The sequence below is a fragment of the Eretmochelys imbricata genome, chromosome 25 (assembly GCF_965152235.1).
Source record: "Eretmochelys imbricata isolate rEreImb1 chromosome 25, rEreImb1.hap1, whole genome shotgun sequence".
In the NCBI taxonomy this organism is placed as follows: domain Eukaryota; kingdom Metazoa; phylum Chordata; order Testudines; family Cheloniidae; genus Eretmochelys; species Eretmochelys imbricata.
The window spans coordinates 2,634,882-2,659,049 of NC_135596.1; the positions used below are offsets into that span (position 1 = coordinate 2,634,882).

At 42.7% G+C, this 24,168-nt stretch overlaps 1 protein-coding gene across 1 annotated transcript in view; it reads left to right on the forward strand.

The window, feature by feature from the left end:
• The window catches only part of ELAVL1 (ELAV like RNA binding protein 1), a 99,954-nt gene that overhangs the window by 59,829 nt on the left and 15,957 nt on the right, over positions 1-24,168 (forward strand). Inside the window, exons 3-5 of the mRNA XM_077841842.1 lie at positions 10,744-10,847; positions 17,554-17,707; positions 23,361-23,586. Coding sequence (XP_077697968.1) covers positions 10,744-10,847; positions 17,554-17,707; positions 23,361-23,586 — 484 coding nt within the window. The remainder of the gene's footprint in view (positions 1-10,743; positions 10,848-17,553; positions 17,708-23,360; positions 23,587-24,168) is intronic.

Below are 24,168 nucleotides of genomic sequence, written 5' to 3' on the forward strand. Positions count from 1 at the left end.
AGTGCTAAAGGAACTGGCGGATGTGATTGCAGAGCCATTGGCCATTATCTTTGAAAACTCCTGGCGATTGGGGGAAGTCCCGGATGAATGGAAAAAGGCTACTGTAGTGGCCATCTTTGAAAAAGGGAAGGAGGAGGATCCTGGGAACTACAGGCCAGTCAGCCTCACCTCAGTCCCTGAAAAAATCATGGAGCAGGTCCTCAAGGAATCAATTGGGAAGCACTTAGAGGAGAGGAAAGTGATCAGGAACAGTCAGCATGGATTCACCAAGGGCAAGTCATGCCTGACTAATCTAATTGCCTTCTATGATGAGATAACTGGCTCTGTGGATGAGGGGAAAGCGGTGGACATACTGTTCCTTGACTTTAGCAAAGCTTTTGACACGGTCTCCCACAGTATTCTTGCCAGCAAGTTAAAGAAGTATGGGCTGGATGAATGGACTATAAGGTGGATAGAAAGTTGGCTAGATTGTCGGGCTCAACGGGTAGTGATCAATGGCTCCATGTCTAGTTGGCAGCCGGTATCAAGTGGAGTGCCCCAAGGGTCGGTCCTGGGGCCTGTTTTGTTCAATATCTTCATTAATGATCTGGAGGATGGCGTTGATTGCACCCTCAGCAAGTTTGCAGATGACACTAAACTGGGAGGAGAGGTAGATATGCTGGAGGGTAGGGATAGGATACAGAGGGCCCTAGGCAACTTAGAGGATTGGGCCAAAAGAAATCTGATGAGGTTCAACAAGGACAAGTGCAGAGTCCTGCACTTAGGACGGAAGAATCCCATGCACCGCTACAGACTAGGGACCAAATGGCTCGGCAGCAGTTCTGCAGAAAAGGACCTAGGGGTTACAGTGGACGAGAAGCTGGATATGAGTCAACAGTGTGCCCTTGTTGCCAAGAAGGCCAGTGACATTTTGGGATGTATAAGTAGGGGCATTGCCAGCAGATCGAGGGAGGTGATCGTTCCCCTCTATTCGACATTGGTGAGGCCTCATCTGGAGTACTGTGTCCAGTTTTGGGCCCTACGCTGCAAGAAGGATGTAGAAAAATTGGAAAGAGTCCAGTGGAGGGCAACAAAAATGATTAAGGGACTGGAACACATGACTTATGAGGAGAAGCTAAGGGAACAGGGATTGTTTAGTCTGCGGAAGAGAAGAATGAGGGGGTATTTGATAGCTGCTTTCAACTACCTGAAAGGGGGTTCCAAAGAGGATGGCTCTAGACTGTGCTCAGTGGTAGCAGACGACAGAACAAGGAGTAATGGTCTCAAGTTGCAGTGAGGGAGGTTCAGGTTGGATATTAGGAAAAACTTTTTCACTAGGAGGGTGGTGAAACACTGGAATGCGTTACCTAGGGAGGTGGTGGAATCTCCTTCCTTAGATGTTTTTAAGGTCAGGCTTGACAAAGCCCTGGCTGGGATGATTTAATTGGGGATTGGTCCTGCTTTGAGCAGGGGGTTGGACTAGATGACCTCCTGAGGTCCCTTCCAACCCTGATAGTCTATGATTCTGTAATCAGTAACCTCCTAATCTGTTTCTGTTTATATTAGCAAATCAAAGCAAGTGAATGTATTTAAAGATATTTAGAAACAATTGTAAATGCTCAATCATTTGCAGGTGATTGTACTGTCCAGAGTATCCAATTCTAACCAAATATTTAAGTATGTTACTTTGTGTATATTGTTGTATAGGTATGTACTTGATGAGTTAACCCTTCAGTTACAGCAACACATAATTTTAGGACTGTCAAATTAAGCGCAGTTAATGCAAGGGATTAATGTAAAACAAATTGACTAGATTAAAAAGAAGTCACTATTTAATCACTGCTTTGGGTATTATCAAGCAGCACCCATCAACATGGAAGCATACGAATATTTAGCGTATTTGGCATGTAAATACCTTGCAATGCTGGCTACAATAGTGCCATGTGAACGCATGTTCTCACTTCCAGGTGACATAAATAAGAAGGGGGCAGCATTATCTCCCATAAATGTAAACAAACTTGTTTGTCTTAGTGATTAGCTGAACAAGAAGTAGGACTGCATGCACTTGTAGGCTCTAAAGTTGTAAACTTTTTTTTTGGAGTGCAGTTATGTACAAAATTCTACATTTGTAAGTTGCAATTTTCTGATAGAGATTGCACTTCAGTACTTGAATGATGTGAATTAAAAATACTATTTTGTTTACAAACATTTGTAAACTTAAAAAAAGATCAAAAATATTAAGTGAGCACTGTATACTTTGTATTCTGTTGTATTTGAAATCACTATATTTGAAAATGTACAAAAACATCCAAATTTGTATAATAAATGTAAATCTGTGTCCTGTTGTTGTTTAACAGTGCAATTAAAATTGCATTTAATTGTGACTATTTTTAAATAATTTGACAGCCCTACTAATTTTCAAAAAAAATTTCCCTCTCCATTGAGAAGTTGCCAGTTGTCCAGCGGCTACTAATATAAGATTCATTGTTCACTGTTTCATTTTTTACTCGGAAGCCCTAAAGAATCATTTTGGTAATATCTAGAGGGTTGCATACTTAAAGTTTTATGTAGGTGGAGCTGTATACCCAGCTGGATCCGCAACCCCCTGAGGGCCAGCTCCTGCCCCGGGGTGAATGTCACAGCTGGGGGCAGACCTGGCTGGAGTGGAGGTGAGGGGCCCAGTGGGTGAATATGTGAGAGGCTTCCAGCAAGTGTGATTTTCACTTAAATTAGGCCCATAGAATGCCCATTTGGTGCTGCAGAGAGTTCTCGAGCCCAAATATCTCACCTTAACCCCTCAGGGCATTGACCTCACCCTTGTAGCGAGAGCCTGAATAATCCTAACAATTAGATCAGTGGAAATCAGGCTTCTCTGACTTTTGACAAAATTGGTAAGATTCTGCACATTGATACCTGGAGCGTTCCCTGACATTTTGGAATTGAGCCAATGCAGTTTTCAAAAGTTATCACATTACAAACAGCGAAATGCCATTGAGTTGAGCAGAGCAAGGCCTTACACTCAGCCAAATATGTAACCATATTGAAATATTTGGTTGTTATGAATTGCCTATAGTGTAATAATTGGATATGTTCACTAAGTGTATAATATATTTCTTACCTCTTTGACTGCAATTTTTTCAAAACCTGTTCCCACCCAACTTTAATAGGTTTTATAACCACTCTAGTCTTAAAGTACATTAAACTTAAATTCTAATTTTATTGTGCTACAAATCAAGATTGCTGGTTCTTTCCCCAAGTCCAATCCCATTCCCTGGGCTAACTTGTCTATCCACATCCTTTTCCCGCCACATATGTGTGAACACTTCTTTACCAAGTTGACAGGAAAAACTGATACAGATTACGTATTTTGTTTCCTGTTTGTCCAGAAGCTATTGTTTCTATCAAGTTAACTTTATTAAAGTTAACTGTATGAAACAGCTTTCTAGAAAAGCCTTGAAGTCTAATGCCTAACCTGAGGGTACTAGGAGACTGGGCCAGTTAAAGATCATCTTGATTTCTGGAGGAGTCTCTGAATGAAGCACTTCAGTGCTGCTGTTTCTAAATGCAGTAGAGACTGAAAAGGCAGTGTTAAGGCTTTTCACACCTGTCCAGAACCACCAAGGGATGAACAAATTCTTATGTATCCTTCCCCCCCCCCCCCACCATGAAGCTAATGGTTTTGCACATGGTCATTTCTGGGGAGTTTGTTCATTGAAATTGATATTCAGAAATGTAGGAATTGCCATACTGGATCAGAATAAATGGTCTGTCTATTCTGTTTTTCTGTCTGACAGTGGCCAATACCATATGGTTCAAGAGAAGCAGTTAGAAGCCCTATAATGGACAATTATGGAATAATTTTGCTTGTGGGAAGAGTGTCTTAAATACCTAAATATGATATGGTAATGCATATACTCAAGAAAACATAAGTAAGGTTGCATAGGTTAACTTAATTTTAGTATGTAACTTTTTAGAGAGATACAGTAAGCAACCCTGTTAATGTTCCTTGGTATGGAAACTTGTAGGTTTAAAAAAACTCTGAAACAACAAATATTTTATCTTGTACATCTGTCTGCTAGCAGTAGAATACAAGGTATCAGAATTCCTCGGCCCCCATTCTTGATTCTGGTAGGGGAGAGCGTTCTTAATGGTTAGAGCTAGAGACTGAGAGTTAGGTCTCCTGCATGCTGTGTTTTGTTAAAGCACTTTTTGAAAGTTATAGGTGAGTAATTCCCTTTTACATACAGCATACCAAAGCGCACAGATTTGGCATATTTATTCAGAGAGTGTCTGCGTCTCCTTAGTCCCATCATCTTAGAGAGCTGCTTTCTATTCCTGGCTCTGTCAGAAGTGACCTTGTGCAACTGCTTTGGCCCTCAGGTATTCTTTCTTGATCAATTGTTTGGGACACAAGTACAGTTCCTTACCAAGGTAGGGGGCTGAGACCTTGCCCAGTGCTAAGGGTTACAAAATGCAGTGAATTATTAATACCAGTTAATGGGTGAAGTAAAGAGTATATAGCTTCTAGTTGCTGGCTTTCAGCTAGATCATAATGGTCCCTTCTGACCTTAATATCTATGGTTCTGGTTCTACCAGGGTGTGTTGGCAAGTGTGGGCAGCATTTATTTTTGCCTGTGTCCTACATGAAGCTGTAGTGGTTGAAACAATGAGTAAGCATTGGGCAGACTCTCTTCTGCGCAAATTTTGTTGTTTTTTTTCTCTATTGCTTATGCTTTGGTCAAATAGAACGTATTTTACATTTTCTTCCTTTGCACCTATTGTAAGTCCTATTTTTATAACCTGTTTAATTATAATTAATTATAACCCCCAAATATTGCCTTTAGTGTCATATTTCTTATGGTTCACTTGAGGCAAGAAGAGCAGATAACAGGGAGGAGGAGCTGTGAGACCTGCCCCTTAGTACTCCTGCTGGTTAGATGCTTGCCAGCAGAACTTGTAACCACTAGGGGTATGTCTACGCTGTAATGAAAAACCCACAGCACTAAGTCTCTGAGCCTGTGTCAGATGACTTGTGCTTGTGGAGCTAAAAAATGCAGCCTAGATGTCTGGGCCCTGAGACCCTCCCCCATCACAGGGTCTCGGAGCTCGGACTCCAGCCCAAGCCCAGACGTCTGCAATTTTATAGCCCCGCAGCCTGAGTCATCTGACCTGGGCCAGTCGCGGCCATGCCCCCAGTCTCTTATTGCAGTGTGGATGTACCCTGTGAGGCCCGTGGTGAAGAGCGAATGGTAGCTACAAATCCATCACTGTTGAGCCCTCTCTGGTTAGGGACTCATGACTAATGTAGCACACACATTAACATTTGCAAAAAGAAAAGGAGTATTTGTGGCACCTTAGAGACTAACAAATTTATTTGAGCATAAGCATCCGATGAAGTGAGCTGTAGCTCACGAAAGCTTATGCTCAAATAAATTTGTTAGTCTCTAGGGTGCCACAAGTACTCCTTTTCTTTTTGTGAATACAGATTCACACGGCTGCTACTCTGAAACCTGACATTAACATTTGTTAATTTAAAGGACGCATCACTACCAGACTTCTGTATCACCTGTTCCCAAACTAGCCCGTGAACTATTGGGCAAATGCTCTGGCAAGAATTGATTAGTCACAAATCCTACTGTCTCTTTACTTCTAGGCTGCTCATTGAAGAGAGAAGCCAGGAGACATTTAAAAGCAAATGGAGAGGAGGAGGGCAGAGAAGGATCTGAGCTAGATGCCTCTATTAGGGACCTCTGCTACATAAGAGGAAAAACTAACACGAGCCCCATTCCCCTGTTGGAGCCACCTGTGGGACTGGAGTTTCTACCAACAGCAGGAGAGAAATATAAAAGGGAGAAGGAACGTAGTAACTCAAGCAGTGCATCCAAGGAAGAGCAGGGGGTGAAGAGGGGGAGGAGAGAAACAGGTACCTAGACAGCATACCTAGGGTAGAAGGGAATGAAGTTGTATGTAGCAAAAGGAAAGACACTTTGAAAGAGTTTGTTATGAATACAACAACAAAAAAGATATTCTGTGTGGTGTTTGTGAGTGTAATACTTTATCTAAAATTGTAACTTTTATGCATTCTCTGCTTGGCTAATGATTCAGCTGAAGAAAGGGCATATTTGCTTTTGCTTTTTATTTAATTTTAATGTATTTGGATTTAATTATACACACAAGATGGTCTATCCAGAGTCTTGCTATCCTTTCCATCAACTACAAATAGACTATGAAAACCATTACAAAATCAATACAGTAGTGTATTCTCCCTTCTAGTCATTCTCCCCTCCCCCATATCATACATACTATCACCAACCTGCAGACATATTATAAATTAAATAAATTGTCCCCCATCCCTCTCCTTGCCCCTAAATAAACACTTTCCCTAATCACTTCAGCTCTCCCCAAATGCCTGCTCAAAGTATACTTTCCAGCATGCCCTAAAGGTCAGTTAAGTTAAGCTGTTTAGAACTAGGAGATGGTTTCTGACATTGTAATTCACTCCCCTCAGAGCGGGTGGTCTGTGAACAGCTCCCTTTTCTGTACCCAGGGAGCTCTAGTTCATATACCTCTGCTGATCACAACTACTGCAGGATTGCACAAGGAAAGAAGTGTGTTTTTATGTTGGATGATCCCAACCCATTTATGGCATTAAAACTCAAAATCAGCAACTGGGAGCCAAGGGATAGGTCCTGGAGCGCTGTCATCATGTACTTGCAGCAAGATACTCCATTTAACAAACGAGTTGCAACATTCTGCACTAGCTTTAGCTTGTGAATGATTTAAGATGTAACCTATGTATATAGCACATTGCAGAAGTCCAATCTAAAGGTGACAAAGGCATGGACTATAGTGGCAAAGTCTTCATCTGAGAGGGAAGGATGCAACCCCATTGCCAGTGGTAGGAAAAGGGTGTCTTGGTCACTGCTTTTGTTTGAGCATCTAGCAGCAGTTGGAAATTTAACTAGACCCTTAATTTTTTAATTTTACTACCAGTTATGTCCAGACACCTTCAGAGGATCTGACATAAGCCACCCCTTCCAATTGCCTCCCTTAACTCACTATAATCATTCCATTTTTATCTGTAATAGGTCTCATCCAGCTCACTCTCATCCATAGCCAATCTTGTCCAGAGCTAGGGAAGATGCTGAACTTCACACTCTGAGCTGTAGGAAATGGCAAAAAATCTATCATCAATATATTGAAATATTTAGGGCCATATTACTTTTCCACTCATTTAGCATGTTCATTGATTGACATCATAGAACTTTGCGGTACTTCACATGAAAGAGTCCTCAGGATCTTGCCACAAAAAGTAACACAGCCATTAAAGAGCAGCCCTGTTGACTTGCCATAACACTTCATGATCTGTGGTACTGAAGGCAGAGTTGATAACAAGGATTACGGATTTTTATCCTTTGCCCAGAGAAAATTGCTAACCAACACCAGAAGTGCAATCTCTGTACCTAGGTTGGAACCCTGATCAGCAAGGTGCAGAGAGCTCCAGATACTGAGACTGTAACCTTTTCCATAAACTCTGCTAAAGGTAAGAGATTAGGTACTAGTTGATAGTCTGCTTTGAGGTGGGTTTCTGGACAGAAGCTGAAAACATGCTTCCTATAGAGCATTAAACACTCTGCTCTTCAAAGGAGGTGTTAGCATGCTCCAGTTTTGAAGGATCCAGTTGTGTGCCTTTCCTATCTCTCTGGTGGTCTGTACCAGTCAAGAAGGACTGAGACCCAAATAACAGGTTGTGGCATGAAGTTCTACCAGTGCATGATACAGACCAAAACTCAACCAGAGAGAGAACCTGGTATTTATCTCTTCCCAGACCCTATCTCAGATATGGAGACTTCAGTCTGCCTCTGACTTTTATCTGTAAAGTAACCAGAGGTTACCTCCAAATTAGAGAAAGTCTCATCAGCAATCAGATGAAGTCAGTCTGCATTAACCAGTCTATCTGCAATCAGACCGAAACCATTGATCAGGACTTTGCACATGCTATAGTGGAAGTCAAGAGATATTTTTTTGCCATCTGTATAGCCACACCATATACATTTAAAAACATCTGTCCTCTTGTCTGCTTTGTCTGTCACAGGTCCACTGTAAATCTTTGTATCCTCCCGTGCTGTAGTTGTATATTACATTTAGCCCCGTATCATACATAGTTACTCCGAGCACTCCTCATAATCACTGAATCATTATAGCCCTCGAGATTCCTTCTGTTCTTTGATATTGCTGTTAGTTCATCTCATGCATCCTTGTGTGGATGTACTGGTACTTTTGAGAGGATTGATGATTTAGAGTCCACTGCTATTATCTATAGATTGTCCAGAGCAGGTACTAGGAAGATGGCATTCTTTTGGTGTATTCAACTTTGAAATAATACTAGAGGGTTTAATTTTCCTATAATACATGGGTCCTGGAGGGGATCTCACCTTGGGACAGTACGGAGCTCCCTCTTTGCCTGGTGATGGCTACTTTAGAACCAGCCCACATACCAAAAATGACTGATTCAGAAGAAGGTCCTCTGGGGCAACTTTCTTAGCCATGTCTTCTCCCCAGTGACCTCAAACCAAACTGTTTCCACCAAAGCAGAGCTTCTAGACTGTCAGATAAAATAATACAATCTCTTCCTAGTTGTCCTTAATCACAGCCCACAGCTCTGACTGTGAAGCAGGGAGAGGGAATTTTTGTTGAGGGAGAGTCACTGTATTTAGGTCAAATTATTTGAGAAAATTTAAAATTTGTTTGTAGCGAGGAGACGACTCACCAGTGTGGTGCTTCCTGCTCGTCGTTTTGGGGATTAGCTCTTGTCCAGCCCAGAGCGCCCTCTGCAGGCCGGTGTCTTGCCTGCCTCAGGCCCCATGTCCCTCCTGGACTCCGGTGCCCCTTTACCTCAGGGTTCTGCCCCAGCAGTACCCCCACTCTCTCTGGGTCTCCCATCCCAGGGGAACCCCCAACCCTCTAAACCCGCCTTGCCTCGGTGGCTACTGCCAGTCGTCATCTAGCTCCCGCTCACTGGGGCAGACAGCAGTCTGTAATGGCCACGCATCATTGGCAAGGGGTTAGGACCAGCTGCCTCTGCCTATTCCTAGGCTGCACCTCTGAGGCCCCAGTACCTCTTCGTAGGCCTTCAACAAGGCCTGCAGCCTGGGGTTTTACCAGGCTGGAGCTCCCTAGCTCCTCTTGCCCTGCCCCAATACTGCTCTGCTTCAGGTACCTTCCTCTCAGGCAGCTAGCCCATCCCACTCCAGGGCTAGAGTGAGACTCCTCCAGCTTCTTGCCCACAGCCCTCTTATCAGGACCAGCTGGGCGCTAATTGAGCAGGCCACAGCTGTGACTGCTTCCCCAATCAGGTTAGCTTGGCTGCTTTTAACCCCTGTTCTCCAGGAGTGGGGCAGATGCCCCACTACAGTGTTATATATCTGGTGGCAGTCCCTAACCACAAGGACGTTGCACCCTAAAGTGGGCTTGGTACTTGGTACTTCAGCTGGGAGCTGGCATTTGGGGCAATTGGAGAAAGAATGTTTGTCTGAGAATTCATTTCTTCAGAAAGAAAAGGAGGACTTGTGGCACCTTAGAGACTAGCAGATTTATTTGAGCATAAACTTTCGTGAGCTACAGCTCACTTCATCGGATGCATTCAGTGGCAAGTCCTCCTTTTGTTTTTTTGAATACAGACTAACACAGCTGCTACTCTGAAACATTTCTTCAGAGTAACTGTCTGAGATGATTTAAAGATTGAATTTTTATTCTCAAACACTTAAGAGGGAGTGAAGAATAATTTAAGAAGAGGATGGACATGAACATCCAGTAATATACCTGCAGAGAAGTACGGCTGTTTTTGTTTTAAGAGACAGGGCATGAACCAACTTGGACCTAAGGTTTTCTCCACCCTTACATACAGAGCATGACAAATTTAACGAAATAATAAGAGTGGTGTGAAAGATAGCCCTCTTTCTCTACTCTTGCCTCCAGGAATGGAGGATTGAGTTGCTGCAGCAGCAGGGAAACGGATAATCTTGTGACTTTTCTGGTGCACGGTCATTTGCCAAACGTTCTCACTTGCTACTTTTTTTTTTTTTAAACTTTGTATATTTATAAACTTAGTTTAGCACTTGGTTCATTTGTTTTTGCATGAAGTTTAACTGTTCTCTCACAGATTTTGAAGCACCCTGTTGAAGGGTAGAGGGGAGACAATAAGAAGTGAAATCAGAAAATGTTGCATGTCAGGATCTGTTCCAGGTGACAAAATAGTTGCTGATTGTAATTGCAGATGAAACAGGGTACCTGAGTCATTGTTTCAGACTTGAATGTATTGTTGAGGCTCTCCATTTGCCATCTGAGATGCACTAGCCTCAAGGACACACGTCTGAAGTGACAAATGGGTGAGCATTACATCAGACACCCCACATGATAGGTTTCAGAGTAACAGCCGTGTTGGTCTGTCTTTGCAAAAAGAAAAGGAGTACTTGTGGTACCTTAGAGACTAACCAATTTATTTGAGCATGAGCTTTCGTGAAAGCTCATGCTCAGATAAATTGGTTAGTCTCTAAGGTGCCACAAGTACTCCTTTTCTTTTTCCCACATGATATGTGACAGGCCTGAGTAACTTAACCTGGAGTTGTTGGAAAAGCTCTTAAGTTTTTGTATGATTTAGGTGAAGTTTTGTCATCTATAGACCAAATACTTTTTTACTTGTATTTCATCAGTGACACCTTTTTATTCATCAGGATTAATGTAAAAAAATGTTCTTTCATGCAGGACACAGCTTAGGCTATGGCTTTGTGAACTATGTGAGTGCTAAAGATGCTGAAAGAGCAATAAACACACTGAATGGCCTGAGACTTCAGTCAAAAACAATCAAGGTAACAAGCATGGATTTTAAAGCTTAATATTGTAAAAGTGTAACTTATACATAAAGAACAGTTAACTGGAACTCTGTCTTCTAAAACTTTAATGCATTCTCCTAGTCAGTTGTCTCCCCAATTCCTTTTCGACTTCTATATGCCTTGCAAGATTAAAAGCTCAAGAATGGATGTTGGTTTAGCATCTTGCATAACTTAAAGCAGTGCTTCTTTTGATGTAAGAAAATGTTTGAAAAGCTTAGCTGGTGAGATAAATTATTTTGAAAACTTCTAATTAGCATTTTGTTGTTTCATTACTGTCTTAAAACTGCTTTGAGGGCTTTTGGACTGATTTTCATAAATGCTGGACACCCAGCAGCTGCCCCTGAATTAAGTGTGGATTGCCAAGTATTCAGCACTTTTTTCTCGGAGTTCCCAAAGTATCTGTCTCTTTGATACCACTCTAAAGCACAATAGCCACCCCAAGTAGGCAGCTCAAGTCATGCCCATTTGTTTTGCAAATCTATTTGTCAATTATATTGGTAACTTACATTGGAAGAAGTTCTTATAAGTCTGAGACGTTTTAGATTCCATGCTCAGATAAATATTTGTTTTGTCATTTGCTTTTCTTGAGTGAATGCTGTGCATCAGAGAGCATCAGAAACTGGGAACAGGGTGTTTATAGGGGAACCGTGCAGTGGAATGAGCTGTCAAACACCTCAGCTTTTGTAATAGCTTTATTTTCAAAGATATTCTCTCTCTCTCTCTCTCTCTCTCTCTCCATTTTTAGAGCACCCATCACTATAGTATCTAGGTGCCAATTTACATACCCCTGGTGTACATAATTACTGGCAGGTCATGGGTTCTATCTCAATGCCATATGGTGACGACTGTGGTGTCTGTGCACAGTAGGTAAGATTATTCCAGATTGTTGCCTGGCTTTTGGATTGAACTCATGTGAATCTCAGGTACTCAATGAGCTCTGCCTTAAAACGAAGGAAAGACATGCACAATGTATATATATCATTGTCCTGAAAAGGATAGACTCTCAGATCAGCTGAAATATTTGCCTGTAACTTTCTTTTTCTGTACTAGAAAGTTTGAAGAAGGATAAAAGGTATATTTTTGCTGGTTAACTGTCCCTAACTCAGGTGCTAAAGCCTGTATTGATGTCATGAGTTCTTCAGTTGGTATGTTCTGTGCTTGAATATAGGTTTCAGAGTAACAGCCGTATTAGTCTGTATTTGCAAAAAGAAAAGGAGTACTTGTGGCACCTTAGAGACTAACCAATTTATTTGAGCATAAGCTTTCGTGAGCTACAGCTCACTTCATCGGATGCATCCGATGAAGTGAGCTGTAGCTCACGAAAGCTTATGCTCAAATAAATTGGTTAGTCTTGAAGGTGCCACAAGTGTTCCTTTTCTTTTTGCTTGAATATAGTTACTGGTTCTTAGTAGGCACTGAAATTATTACAAAATAACAGATATGATACACGAAGCAAAGCTCACATCGGGGCTGCTCAGTGTATTATATGTCAGTTGGCAGGATCAATGCTGGGCCTGTAGTTGGCTCATCAGAGTAATGATGCCACTTAGGAGCACGTCTACACTGGCAAAGTTACAGTGCCGGCAGTTACAGCTCCGCTCAGAGAGTGCTCACACTGTCAGCTGCCTGCGCAGTAGCATGTTCACACTTGCGTCAGTATTTGGAGCGGTGCACTCTGGGCAGCTATCCCACAGAGCACCTCTTTCTTTTCTGCTACTAAGACTTGTGGGAAGGTAGAGGGGGTTGTGGGGCATCCTGGGTCCCGTACCAGTGACCCGTGATGCATTGCTTCGCATCCCAGCAATCCCTGTGCTTCCGTTCACATTCGACACTGTCTTTCAACGGTTTGTGTACTGCACGCCCTGCCTATTTGGGCTGCAGGAATGGATCCCGCACTGCTGACCAGTATGCTGCTTGCTCTGACCAGCACATCATGAGTGGCAGTGGAGTTATTCCTTAAACTACAAAGGCAAGAGGAGTGTGACATTGATTTCACCACACATAATAGCTATGACATGAGATTGCTTGTGGTATTCGCGGAGCTGCTGACCACAGTGGAGTGTCGTTTTTATGCTTGGGGAAACCAGCACTGAATGGTAGGATCACATCATCATGCACATCTGGGGTGATGAGCAGTGGCTGCGGAACTTTCGGATGAGGAAAGCCACATTCATGGGACTCTGTGATGAGCTCGCCCAAGCCCTGCAGCACAAGGACACAACAATGAGAGCTTCCCTCCCAATGGAGAAGTGCGTGGCAATCACACTGTGGTAGCTGACTACTCCAGACTGCTACTGATTGGTTGCTAATCAGTTTGGAGTGGGAAAGTCTACCATTGGACTCATGTTGACTGAAGTGTGCAGGGCTATTAATCGCATCCTGCTCTGAAAGATGGTGACTCTGGGTAACGTGCATGACATTGTGGATGGCTTTGCACAAATGGACTTTCCTAACTGCGGAGGGGCGATAGATGGCACGCATATTCCAATTCTGGCACCAGACTGCCCAGCCACCGAGTACTTTAATCGCAAGGGGTATTTCTCAATGGTTCTCCAGGCGCTTTTGTGGATCACGCGCACATCTTTTGGAACACTGGCCTGTTCAGGAAGCTGCAAGCAGGGACTTTCTTCCCAGACCAGACAATCACTGTAGGGGAGATCGAAATGCCCATTGTGATCCTGGGAGACCCCATCTACCCTTAATGCCGTGGCTTATGAAGCCATACATGGGACAACTTGACAGCAGCAAGGAGCGGTTCGACAGCAGCAGGGAGCGGTTCAACAACAGGCTGAGCAAGTGCAGAATGACTGTGGAGTGTGTTTTTGGCCATTTAAAAGCCCGCTGGCGCTGCCTCTATGGGAAGCTGTACCTGACCAATGACAATATTCCTATGCATATAGCCGTGTGCCGTACGCTTCTGTCAAGGCTGATTCCCCATTCTAGCACTTTGAGCGCAGAAGGTAGGGGCCTGCAAGGATTCTAAAAATTAATACTTGTCACCCCATGCTTGTTTTAAACTCCCAAGGTTACAGCTTTGCTCTGACCTTGGCTCAGTAAACACTGCCACCACCCAAGTGAAAAACTGCCTCTTGCAAATCCCGGAAAAACTCACTTGAAGTTTTCCCTAAGGCCCCTTGGCTTTTCCATCCCTCCCTTGGGAAAGCTGAGAGAGAAAACAAACAAAAGGGAAATCCAGCTGTTGCCACCAGCTAATTGGTTTTGTGTCTTAAAAGGTAAGGTCTGTGCATATGTTTTTCAATCAGGTTTTTTAAGAGAGGTAAATTTTATTAAAAAAGAAGAAAGGAAACACATCTGGAAAATCAGGCTATTGCTTGATTTTATAAAGCAACTGGAAAGGGGTTAAACACCAGGAATGGCTCCCTGGAGGCCAGCTTAACATTACAAAAGAAAACAAAAATATGTGAGCTTATCACAGAGGAAATCCACAACCCAAAATAGAGAAATAAATTTGATCACATCTATCTAAACATTCCCTGTCCCAATGAATCCTTCTAGGTATGGAAGATAATTTTTCATACATGGTTCAAACTTTACACAGCATTCCTGCTGTCCCTGTCTCTTCAGCCAAGAGAGAACAACCAGAGAGACAAAGGGAAAGCTTTTTTTCCCATTTTTAAAAAGTTCTAGCCTTCCCATTGGCTCTTTTGGTCAGGTGCCCACTCCCTTTCCTTTACCTGGGGGACTTTGTTAAGTCTTTACAGGTAAAGCAAGCAGAGAACAGCCACCAAGAGGAACTTAATAGCTAACTGGTTGGCTGGGTGCCCATAAAAGGGAGCACCCCCCCTTCCTCTCCCTCCCTCCCCCGCTTAATTTTTCACAGCTCCAGAATATTTGTGAAGGGAAGGGTGAAAACTTCACTCAGGGTTGTACCACAGAGGCTCAGCACCTGGAGGCTGAGATTGAACAACCAGACACCAAGGCTATTAGAGAGGCACAGTGCAGGGCCATAAGGATCAGGGATGTCTTGAGGCAGCAATTTGAAGCTGAAAGCCACTAATATTTGTTGCTATGCTCAGGATTGCAGTGCTTGTAATGCTTTTAATGCTAGGAGGTGACTAATGCACATGATGCAATAAGGGGATTTAACATAATTGTATGTTGCTTTGCAGTGCTCTTTTTGCTTTCAGTTAATAGAATAAAGATTGCTTTCAAACCATCACAATTATTTTATTAAAAGGAGAGTCAAACAAGCAAAAATTAGGAGTGAGGGGGATGGGGGAAGGGAAGGTCCCAGGGGGAGGAGGCATCCCAGGACAGCTAAAAATTTGAGTATGTCCAGGGATCATATCCAGCCTTCTCCTTTGGAGTACAATGAAGTAGGTGCTGTACTTCAGCAGGGCCAAACTGCAGAGGGATGGGTGTTTGAGTGCTGTGCGTAGTGGGAGTCCACAGTGCTGGACTGTGAGGGGAAGGAGTGGAATGCTGCGGGTATAGGCTTGAGCGAGGAGGTTGATAAGAGTGTGTTGGCGATGTCTGGGGAGTGCATGGGAAAGAGTTTTGTGACAGCAGCTGTAGGGGAGGGCGGGCGCGCGCAGAGTTGCTCGGTTTGCAGAGCTAGTGTTGCCTGGAGCATGTCTGCTTGGTGCTCCATAATGTTTCAGAGCCGCTCTGCGGCTTCATTCTGGCGTGCTGTGTTCTCCTTTTGGTCCCTCTTTGCGCTGTTTCTCCACTCCTTCAATTCCTGTTTCTCGGCGGTGGAGTGCATCATAACATCACGCAGAAAATCTTCCTTAGTTTTTCTTGGCTGCTTTCTAATTCTGTGCAGCCGTTCAGCCGCCAATAACAAAGAGGGAGGCTAGGCTCCCAAGGTCATCTTTGTGAAGTTTAAACGGAACATTTTACAGAAACAGTATTGCTTTCAACACAGACAACACTAATTCAGTGATTTAAAACAAAGCCAGTACTCTCACGCACCTGTCACTAACTGGCTGACCCCAGGCAAGCACACACAAGCCAAGCCACAAGACTCCCAGAATGGTGAGTAGCCACAGGGGCAGGGTAAATCACTCGTCCTGGACCCTGCTGTATTCTGGGCATATGGCTCTTGGAGAGCCAGCACTGTAGGGGGGGCCTGATAATCATTCCTGTCCCCACACTTTCCACAGGATGTGATCATTATGGAAGATATCTCGCTGCTGAGGGTGAGCAGGGAATCAAGGGAGGGTCTTCTCCAATCCTGCGGCTTCCTCCCTGGTGCCTGTGCAGCTAACCTGTGTGCAGCAATGGTCTCTCTCCCCTCCCCCCCCCCCGCCCCCCGTGATGGCACAGAGCATGGGAAAGTGACCATTAATGGGGCAAGAAACAAAGCAGCTTTACCGAAGAACCTGTGGCAGCGGATTGCCCAATATCTCCACAAGAGTTTCCTGAAGATCTGAGGCAGATTCCCATGAAGTGAGGGAGTCAATCAGCAGGCTGTTCCGCAGCTGAGACTAGGCATGCAGTGGGAGACAAGTCTGCTTACTGCAACCCTCCTGCCCCCAACAACTCGCTTCAGCGATTCCCATAATCAGATCCACTTACCAAGGGCCTCCTCTCCTGTTTGTGCTTTGCCAGTCTATGACAGTTGTGACTGGCTAGCCTCCTCCAGGGTAGAAAAGAGCTCCTGGCTGCATGCATCTCTGGCCTCCTAGTCATCCTCAACCTCTGGGTCCCCCTCCATGTCCTTGTCCAAGATTTCCTCCTCCTGGCTCGGTCCACTCTCGACTGGCACACGACCCACTGAAGTATCCACAATGGTCTTCACAGTGGAGGTGGAGTCACAGCCGAGTATTGCGTCCAGCTCTTTGTAGAACTGGCAGCTTGTGGGGGCAGCACTGGAGCGGCGGTTTGCCTTCTGTGCCTTATGGTAGGCATTCTGCAGCTCCTTCACTTTTACCCTACACTGCAGCGTGTCCCAGTCATGTCTTCTTTCTGTCTTACATTGTGAAATCTGTCCATAGGTATCATAATTCCTACGAGTGGAGCACAGCTGGGTCTGGACAGCCTTTTCTCCCCAAATGCTGATGAGGTCCAGCAGCTCAGCATTGCACCAGCGGGGGATCCCCTGGTGCATGGAGCAGGCATGGCCACTTGGAAAGATGCGCTAAGACCAGAAGAATTTACGGGGTGGGGATGAGGGTTGGTCACCTGAGGGCAATAGAGTTCAAACTGATGACCAGAGAGGTGAGAACAGGCATTGTGGGACACCTCCCGGAGGCCAGTCGCAGCATTGTAATCAACCATGGTGTCTATAGTGGTACCGCAGTGCTCTCTCCGGTGCAGAAGGATCTATGCCTCTCGTTGGAGTGCTTGTTTTTTTAAGCGCTCCAACTGTGCAGTTTCTGCGCACTAAGTGGCTTGGCAATGTGTACACTTCGGGAGTTACAGTGCAGAAAGCTGCTTTACTGTGCAGAAACTTCCCAGTGTAGACAGGGCCTTGGTTTCATTGTCAGTAGAGTCGAATAGTGAAGAGGATTGTGTATCTTCTTCTTTTTTTTTAAATTAAACACAAAAAAACACTTTTGTTGCTTGCTTTTTATATGCTGGCAATCTTTTTTTCCTTTTATGAAACTACTGTAGGAAAATTGCCTATATTACAAAAGAAGGATTTTAGGTGGGTGTCTTATAACACAGCAAATCATTCATGTAATTTCACATACCATAAAAAAAATTTCTCTTGAAGGTGTCGTACGCTCGTCCAAGTTCTGAAGTTATCAAAGATGCTAACTTGTATATTAGTGGACTACCAAGGACAATGACACAAAAAGATGTAGAAGACATGTTTTCACGCTTTGGCCGCATCATCAACTCGCGTGTACTTGTGGATCAAACTACAGGTATGCACAGTGATGTTAGATATTAAAAACTTGACTATACAGGGTACACAGAAATGTTCATTCTTTCAAAGATTATTGGTGCTTAAAATTAACTTTTAATTTTCCAGGTAATTTTTATATATGTTCAGAAACTAATTGTTGAATTTGGTATTGATCACTATGTCCCAGAAATATAGAACTAGAACGGCAAACATCCCTGTTTTGGGGGCTTTTCTGAAACACATGACTTAGAGTCCATTTTGTAGATTATTCTCTGTAAATTGAGAATGGTATTAAAAACACATGATTTATACCAGATCAGATCTTTACCAGATCAGATCTTTGGTCTGCCAAATTCAGTATCTTGACCCCACCAATTGTCCATTCCTGGTGCTTGACATAGAACAATACAACTATCTGATTATGCAGTACTTCATCACTGTAGAAGATCAGCTTGCAACCTGAAGCAGATTTTGTTACCTTTACTTTTTCACAAGGGAGGCAGCATGGTACAGTGGAGAGGGTATAGGATTGGGATACGAGAGCCCTGAGTTCTATTCCCAGTTCTGCAGCTGACCTTAGGCATACTGCTTCACCTCTGTACCTCTGTTGGGCAATGGGGGCTTGTCAGGTGTGTCAGGTAGCCTGCCTAAGAGAATGAAAATTCCAGTTTCAACCCAAGAACATCTGATGTGGCTATCTGGTTTGCAAAAGTTGTGCCAATCACACTCTGTGAGTCTGCACTGCCGACCCCAGCTGCTGGACAAGGAGAAGCAAGAAAGTACTTTTCACAGATAGTCTGGATTTTACTGCTAAATAATAGCTATCATTTTATGTGAGAGGATAACTTGTTCCTTAAATACCTGTAATCAACTTGAAATTGATCTTCATAATTTCTCATTGCACTTTAGTATATCTGGAGTTTCTCAAGGTCCTTTCCAGTTACTGCTAACCAAAAGCTTTAGCAACAAGCTTCACAAACTTGCTAACTGTTTTCTTTGTCACTTCTGAATATACTGAATGAGATTTAAGAGAGAAAGTTACGATAAATATGTCCAATTTTGGTCCCCCCCTCTACGGAAGAGATGTGAACAAATTGGAGAGAGTCCAGTGGAGGGCAGCAAAAATTATTAGGGGGCTGGGGCACATGACTTACGAGGAGAGGCTGAGGGAACTGGGGTTATTTAGTCTGCAGAAGAGTGAGGGGAGATTTGATTGCAGACTTAACTACCCAAAGGGGGGTTCCAAGGAGGATGGAGCTAGGCTGTTCTCAGTGATGGCAGACGACACAACAAGAAGCAATGATCTCAAGTTGCAGTGGGGGAGGTCTAGGTTGGATATTAGTAAACACTATTTCACTAGGAGGGTGGTGAAGCCCTGGAATGAGTTCCCTAGGGAAGTGGTGGAATCTCCATCCTTAGAGGTTTTTAAGGCCCGGCTTGACAAAGCCCTGGCTGGCATGATTTAGTTGGGGTTGGTCCTGCTTTGAGCCGAACTAGATGACCTCCTGAGGTTCTTCCAACCCTAATATTCTATTATTCTTTGATGAGTGTTGCTTAGTTCAACACTCAGGTCAGGAATGGCCAAAGTTAAGGGTTGCTCACACAACCTTAAGTTCCCTGCACTCATGGCAGGACTAAGTATTACCTAGACCATTCCTGACAGGTGTTTGTCTAACCTGCACTTAAAAATCTCAAATGATGGAGATTCCACAACCTCCCTAGGCAATTTATTCCAGTGCTTAGCCACTCTGACAGTTAAGTTTTTCCTAATGTCCAACCTAAACCTTCCTTGCTGCAATTTAAGCCCCTTGCTTCTTGTCCTATCCTCAGAGATTAAGAAACAATTTTTCTTCCTCCTCCTTGTAACAACCTTTTACATGCTTGAAAACTGTTATCATGTCCCCTCTCAGTCTTCTCTTCTCCAGACTAAACAAACCCAGTTTTTTCAATCTTCACTCGTAGGTCATGTTTTCTAGACCTTTAATAATTTTTGTTGCTCTTCTCTGGACTTTCTCCAATTTGTCCACATCTTTCCTGAAATGTGGCGCCTAGAACTGGACACAATACTCCAGTTGAGGCCTAATCAGCATGGAGTAGAGCAGAAGAATTACTTCTTGTATCTTGCTTACAACACTCCTGCTAATACATCCCAGAATGATGTTTGCTTTTTTTTGCAACAGAGTTACACTGTTGACTAATATTTAGCTTGTAATCCACTATCGCCACCAGACCCCTTTCCATAGTACTCCTTCCTAGGCAGTCATTTCCCATTTTGTATGTGTGCAACAGATTGTTCCTTCCTAAGTGGAGTACTTTGTATTTGTCCTTATTGAATTTAATCTTATTTACTTCAGACCATTTCTCCAGTTTGTCCAGATCATTTTGAATTTTAATCCTATCCTCCAAAGCCCTTGCAACCCCTCTCAGCTTGATATCGTCTGCAAACTTTATAAGTGTACTTTTTATGCCATTATCTAAATCATTGATAAAGATATTGAGGTGAACTGGACCCAGAACTGATCCCTGCGGGACCCCACTCATTATGCCCTTCCAGCATGACTGTGAACCACTGATAACTACTCTCTCAGAATGGTTTTCTGACCAGTTTTGCACTCATCTTATAGTAGCTCCATCTAGGTTGAATTTTGGAGATGGCAACTCATGAAGGATTACCCAAGTGCACCGTTTGAACCCTAAATGACATTAACTGTATAGCTGTCGCAGGAAATATCTTGTACAGATTGTACAGCTAAGTTAGCCATGCCATGTGCAGCACAGCCTTCCTTCCCTTTTAAAATACGGGTAAAAATTACACGTGCAGACCTTTGCTAAATAATTGTACAAAAATGTAGTTTTCTGATCCTCATAACTTGGACCAGTCAAAATAATTTTTCATCAGAATAGTCGGATGCGCCTCATTCTCTTGCCAAATTCCAGCTTTATGCTCCCAGTTGTTTTGGAGCAAGATCTGTCCAAAAATAGTCACATTTTGATAATGGAGGAGGTTCCCCCATGCACTCGTTCTCCTTGTAAACAAAGACAGTGAAACTATTTAATCTGACATCCCCTGAAATAGAGACCAGTCCTAGAAAACTTCATTCCAGTGTGTAAAAGTTTCTCAAAGTTGAGTATTTGAAAACAGGGGCTTCTCATAGAAATGGCCAGCCTTTTCAATTATAGCTGTTATAAATGTTGCAGTTGTCGTGTTGGTCTTAAATACTGGCTCTTATAGTGCCTCATTAATAACTTTTCTGCACTTTAAGCAACAGCTGTGTATTAAACTTGGTTGTCACATAACCAATTTTTAATCTTTCTCATGAGAAGACCTTGTCCCTTAGGATGTAATTCTTTAATTTTCCTGTGTAGTTTCTTCTCCTATGTCCCATAGAACAGTATGGACAATGTTAATTTTAGCAAACCTGTATATAGTGCCATAACTTTACATGGTCTTTAGGGATTAAAAGATAAGGCCCTGACCTGAAGTGTTTACAAACTGAATTAGACAAGCATGTAATATGAAGATAAACAAGAGAAGGGAAAAGGGAAATTGAACAATGTATTAAAAATAATAAAAATCCAAGTGTATTTATACAGCAAGTAAATTATAGGTGATCTATTTCAAATGGTAACTTAAGTAGGGCAGGAGAGAGGACTAAAGGAGCACAGCACAGAGTAGAAGAGAAGTGAGACTGTGCATCAGACTGTGGTATAGTGCCTGCTGGAAGCTAGGAGATGCAGCTGCTGTGACCCCCTTTGCGAGGATATAGTGTGTTCTTCCTCCCCTAGCATAGGAATATCTTTTCTGGCTGGTGCAGGGGGTATGTGGGAACATAACCAAATTAGATCTCACTAATGGTCCATCTGGTCAAGTCTCCTGTTTTTGACAATAACTGGTACCAGATGCATGAAGGTGCGAGGAAACCCCCAAATGGAAGATCATAGAGTAACATAACATGTTCATGGCACTGCTCCTTCACAGCTAACTGGAGAGGCTAGTGTCATTGTTGGTGCTACCCAAGTGGAGTCTTTACGCTCGGGAAAGAACAAGAACATATACCTAACTCAGGCACTTCAGAGCTACACAGTGTTTCCTTAGTGCAGAGACTAAGGTAAGGGCCATGCTCTGTTTCAGTCCCATGTACTTAAAATCATCAATGAATGCGGCAAAAGCTCCTGAATAGAAAGGCTCTGAATGCATCAAGTAGAATAATTTAACCATAACTGTACTAGGAAGCAGGAGATGTGGATTCCACCCAGCTCTCACATTCACTTGCTTCATGACGTTGATTACATCACTTAAACATTCTATGCTTCCGTTTCCTCCATCTGTAAAATGGAGATAATGCATACCCACCTTTTAAAAAACATTTTCCAGTCTGCATATAATAAATGCTATATAAATGTTTCAGACTCTTATTGTTACTATACCTGTGCACATTTATTTAAAAAAAAGGGGGGGGAGGGGGAAGGTTCAGAGAAGAGCCAGTAGAACGATTCTAAGTCTGGCAAACCTGCCTTAGAGTGAGAGACTTAAGAAGCTCATTCAATGTAGCTTACCACCATGAGGGTTAAGAGATGACTTGATCACAGTTTATGACTGTTAGGAGAAGATTTCTGATAGTACAGGGCTCTTTTATCTACCAAAGGCCTAACAAACTCCAGTGGCTGAAAGTTGAACCTAGACAAAATCTAATTGGAAATTAATTGCAATCTTTTGAAAGAGAGTAATTTAACCATTGGAAAAACTTCTGAGGGGGTGTGATGGAGTTGACATCAGTTGAGGTCTTTAAATCACAATAGGATGTCTTAAGAGAGGCTCTAGCTTAACCACAAATAAGGATAATCTAGTCTGACGACCTGCACAATGCAGGCCAGAGAATCTCACCCACCAACTCCTGTTAACAAACCCCTAACTTATGTCTGAGCTATTGCGGTCCTCAAATCATGATTTAAAGACTTCAAGGTGCAGAGAATCCTCCAGCAAGTGACCCGTGCCCCATGCTGCAGAGGAAGGCGAAAAACCCTCATGGCCTCTGCCAATCTGCCCTGGAGGAAAATTCCTTCCCAACCCCAAATATGGCGATCAGCTAATGCACTTGATTTGGGTGAAATTCTGTGGCATGTGTTCAGCAGATCAGACTAGACAATCACAATGGTTTCTTCTGGCCTTTGAATCTGTGAAATGGTGTGTCATCAGCATGCATTCATTTCCTGTTTGGAAATTATTTTTCAGTTTTAGGTCTCTTGATATTTTGAGTAACAGAACTGAGCAAAAATAAAAAATGATTTTTAGCCCAATAGTCACCTTGCATTTCTCCTTTGAAAACGTTTTAGTTGATCTGAAATATTTTTCATTTAATGTCAATTGACAGTGGGTTTCCTAGAACACTTGTACTTTGTACAGTTTTTGATTTTTTTGGACTATGAACTAACATGTTATAAATGTGTTTTGCTCCACCATCATCATTATATATTTGAAGTAAATGTGCTCATTTGTGTTTAATTTCGTAATTATTTTTAAATATTTTGATTTCATCCTGTTGAAGAACCACCAGTAAAACTGTAGAACTTAAAGCCATGACCTTAGAAGTACTTAATTTTTGTTTTTTCACTTGGAAAATTGTTTTGAGCTTATCCTTAATGCATTTTTTGTTTGTTTGTTTGATTAAAAGGTTTGTCCAGAGGGGTCGCTTTTATCCGGTTTGACAAAAGGTCAGAAGCAGAAGAGGCAATTACAAGTTTCAATGGTCACAAACCCCCAGGTTCCTCTGAACCCATTACTGTGAAGTTTGCAGCCAATCCTAACCAGAACAAAAATGTGGCACTGTTATCACAGCTGTATCATTCACCAGCTAGACGATTTGGAGGGCCAGTTCATCACCAGGCGCAAAGATTCAGGTATGTTAGGAAGAATAATCCATTTAAGGCCTATTCTGTCACACGCATTTCCACTGGGGAAAGTGTTGCACTGTTTCAACTGTAAAGTAATAAATATCTTTGTCCTAGCATGTGTGAATAAATAATAATGCACTGTGTATTTCTCTCTGTGTGTGTGTGTGTGTGTGTGTGTGTGTGTGTGTGTGTACCTAAAAATTGCTCAAGTAGAGTATGATCAAAGTAATAACCTATATGGAAAACTGTGTTGCAACTAATCAAGTAAAGTTTCTAGTTCCACAAAGTAGTACATAGTGAGAAAGTGTATGAAGTGTTGTAGCCGTATTGGTCCCAGGGTAATGGACCAACTTCTGTTGTCATTGTATCACACCTTGGCAGGCTGATATTTTAACAAGACTTGTAATCTTGTCAAAGAACTATATCATGTTTGTCTGACAACATATTTTCTCATTAAACCATATTGATTGGTGTTAGTTATACTTAGATCTTCTAATTCTTTAATGTTAGAATCCTTAATAAGTCATTTCATTATTTTGCTGGGAATCATTGTCAGGTTAATTGGCCCATAATTATCAGTCATCCTGT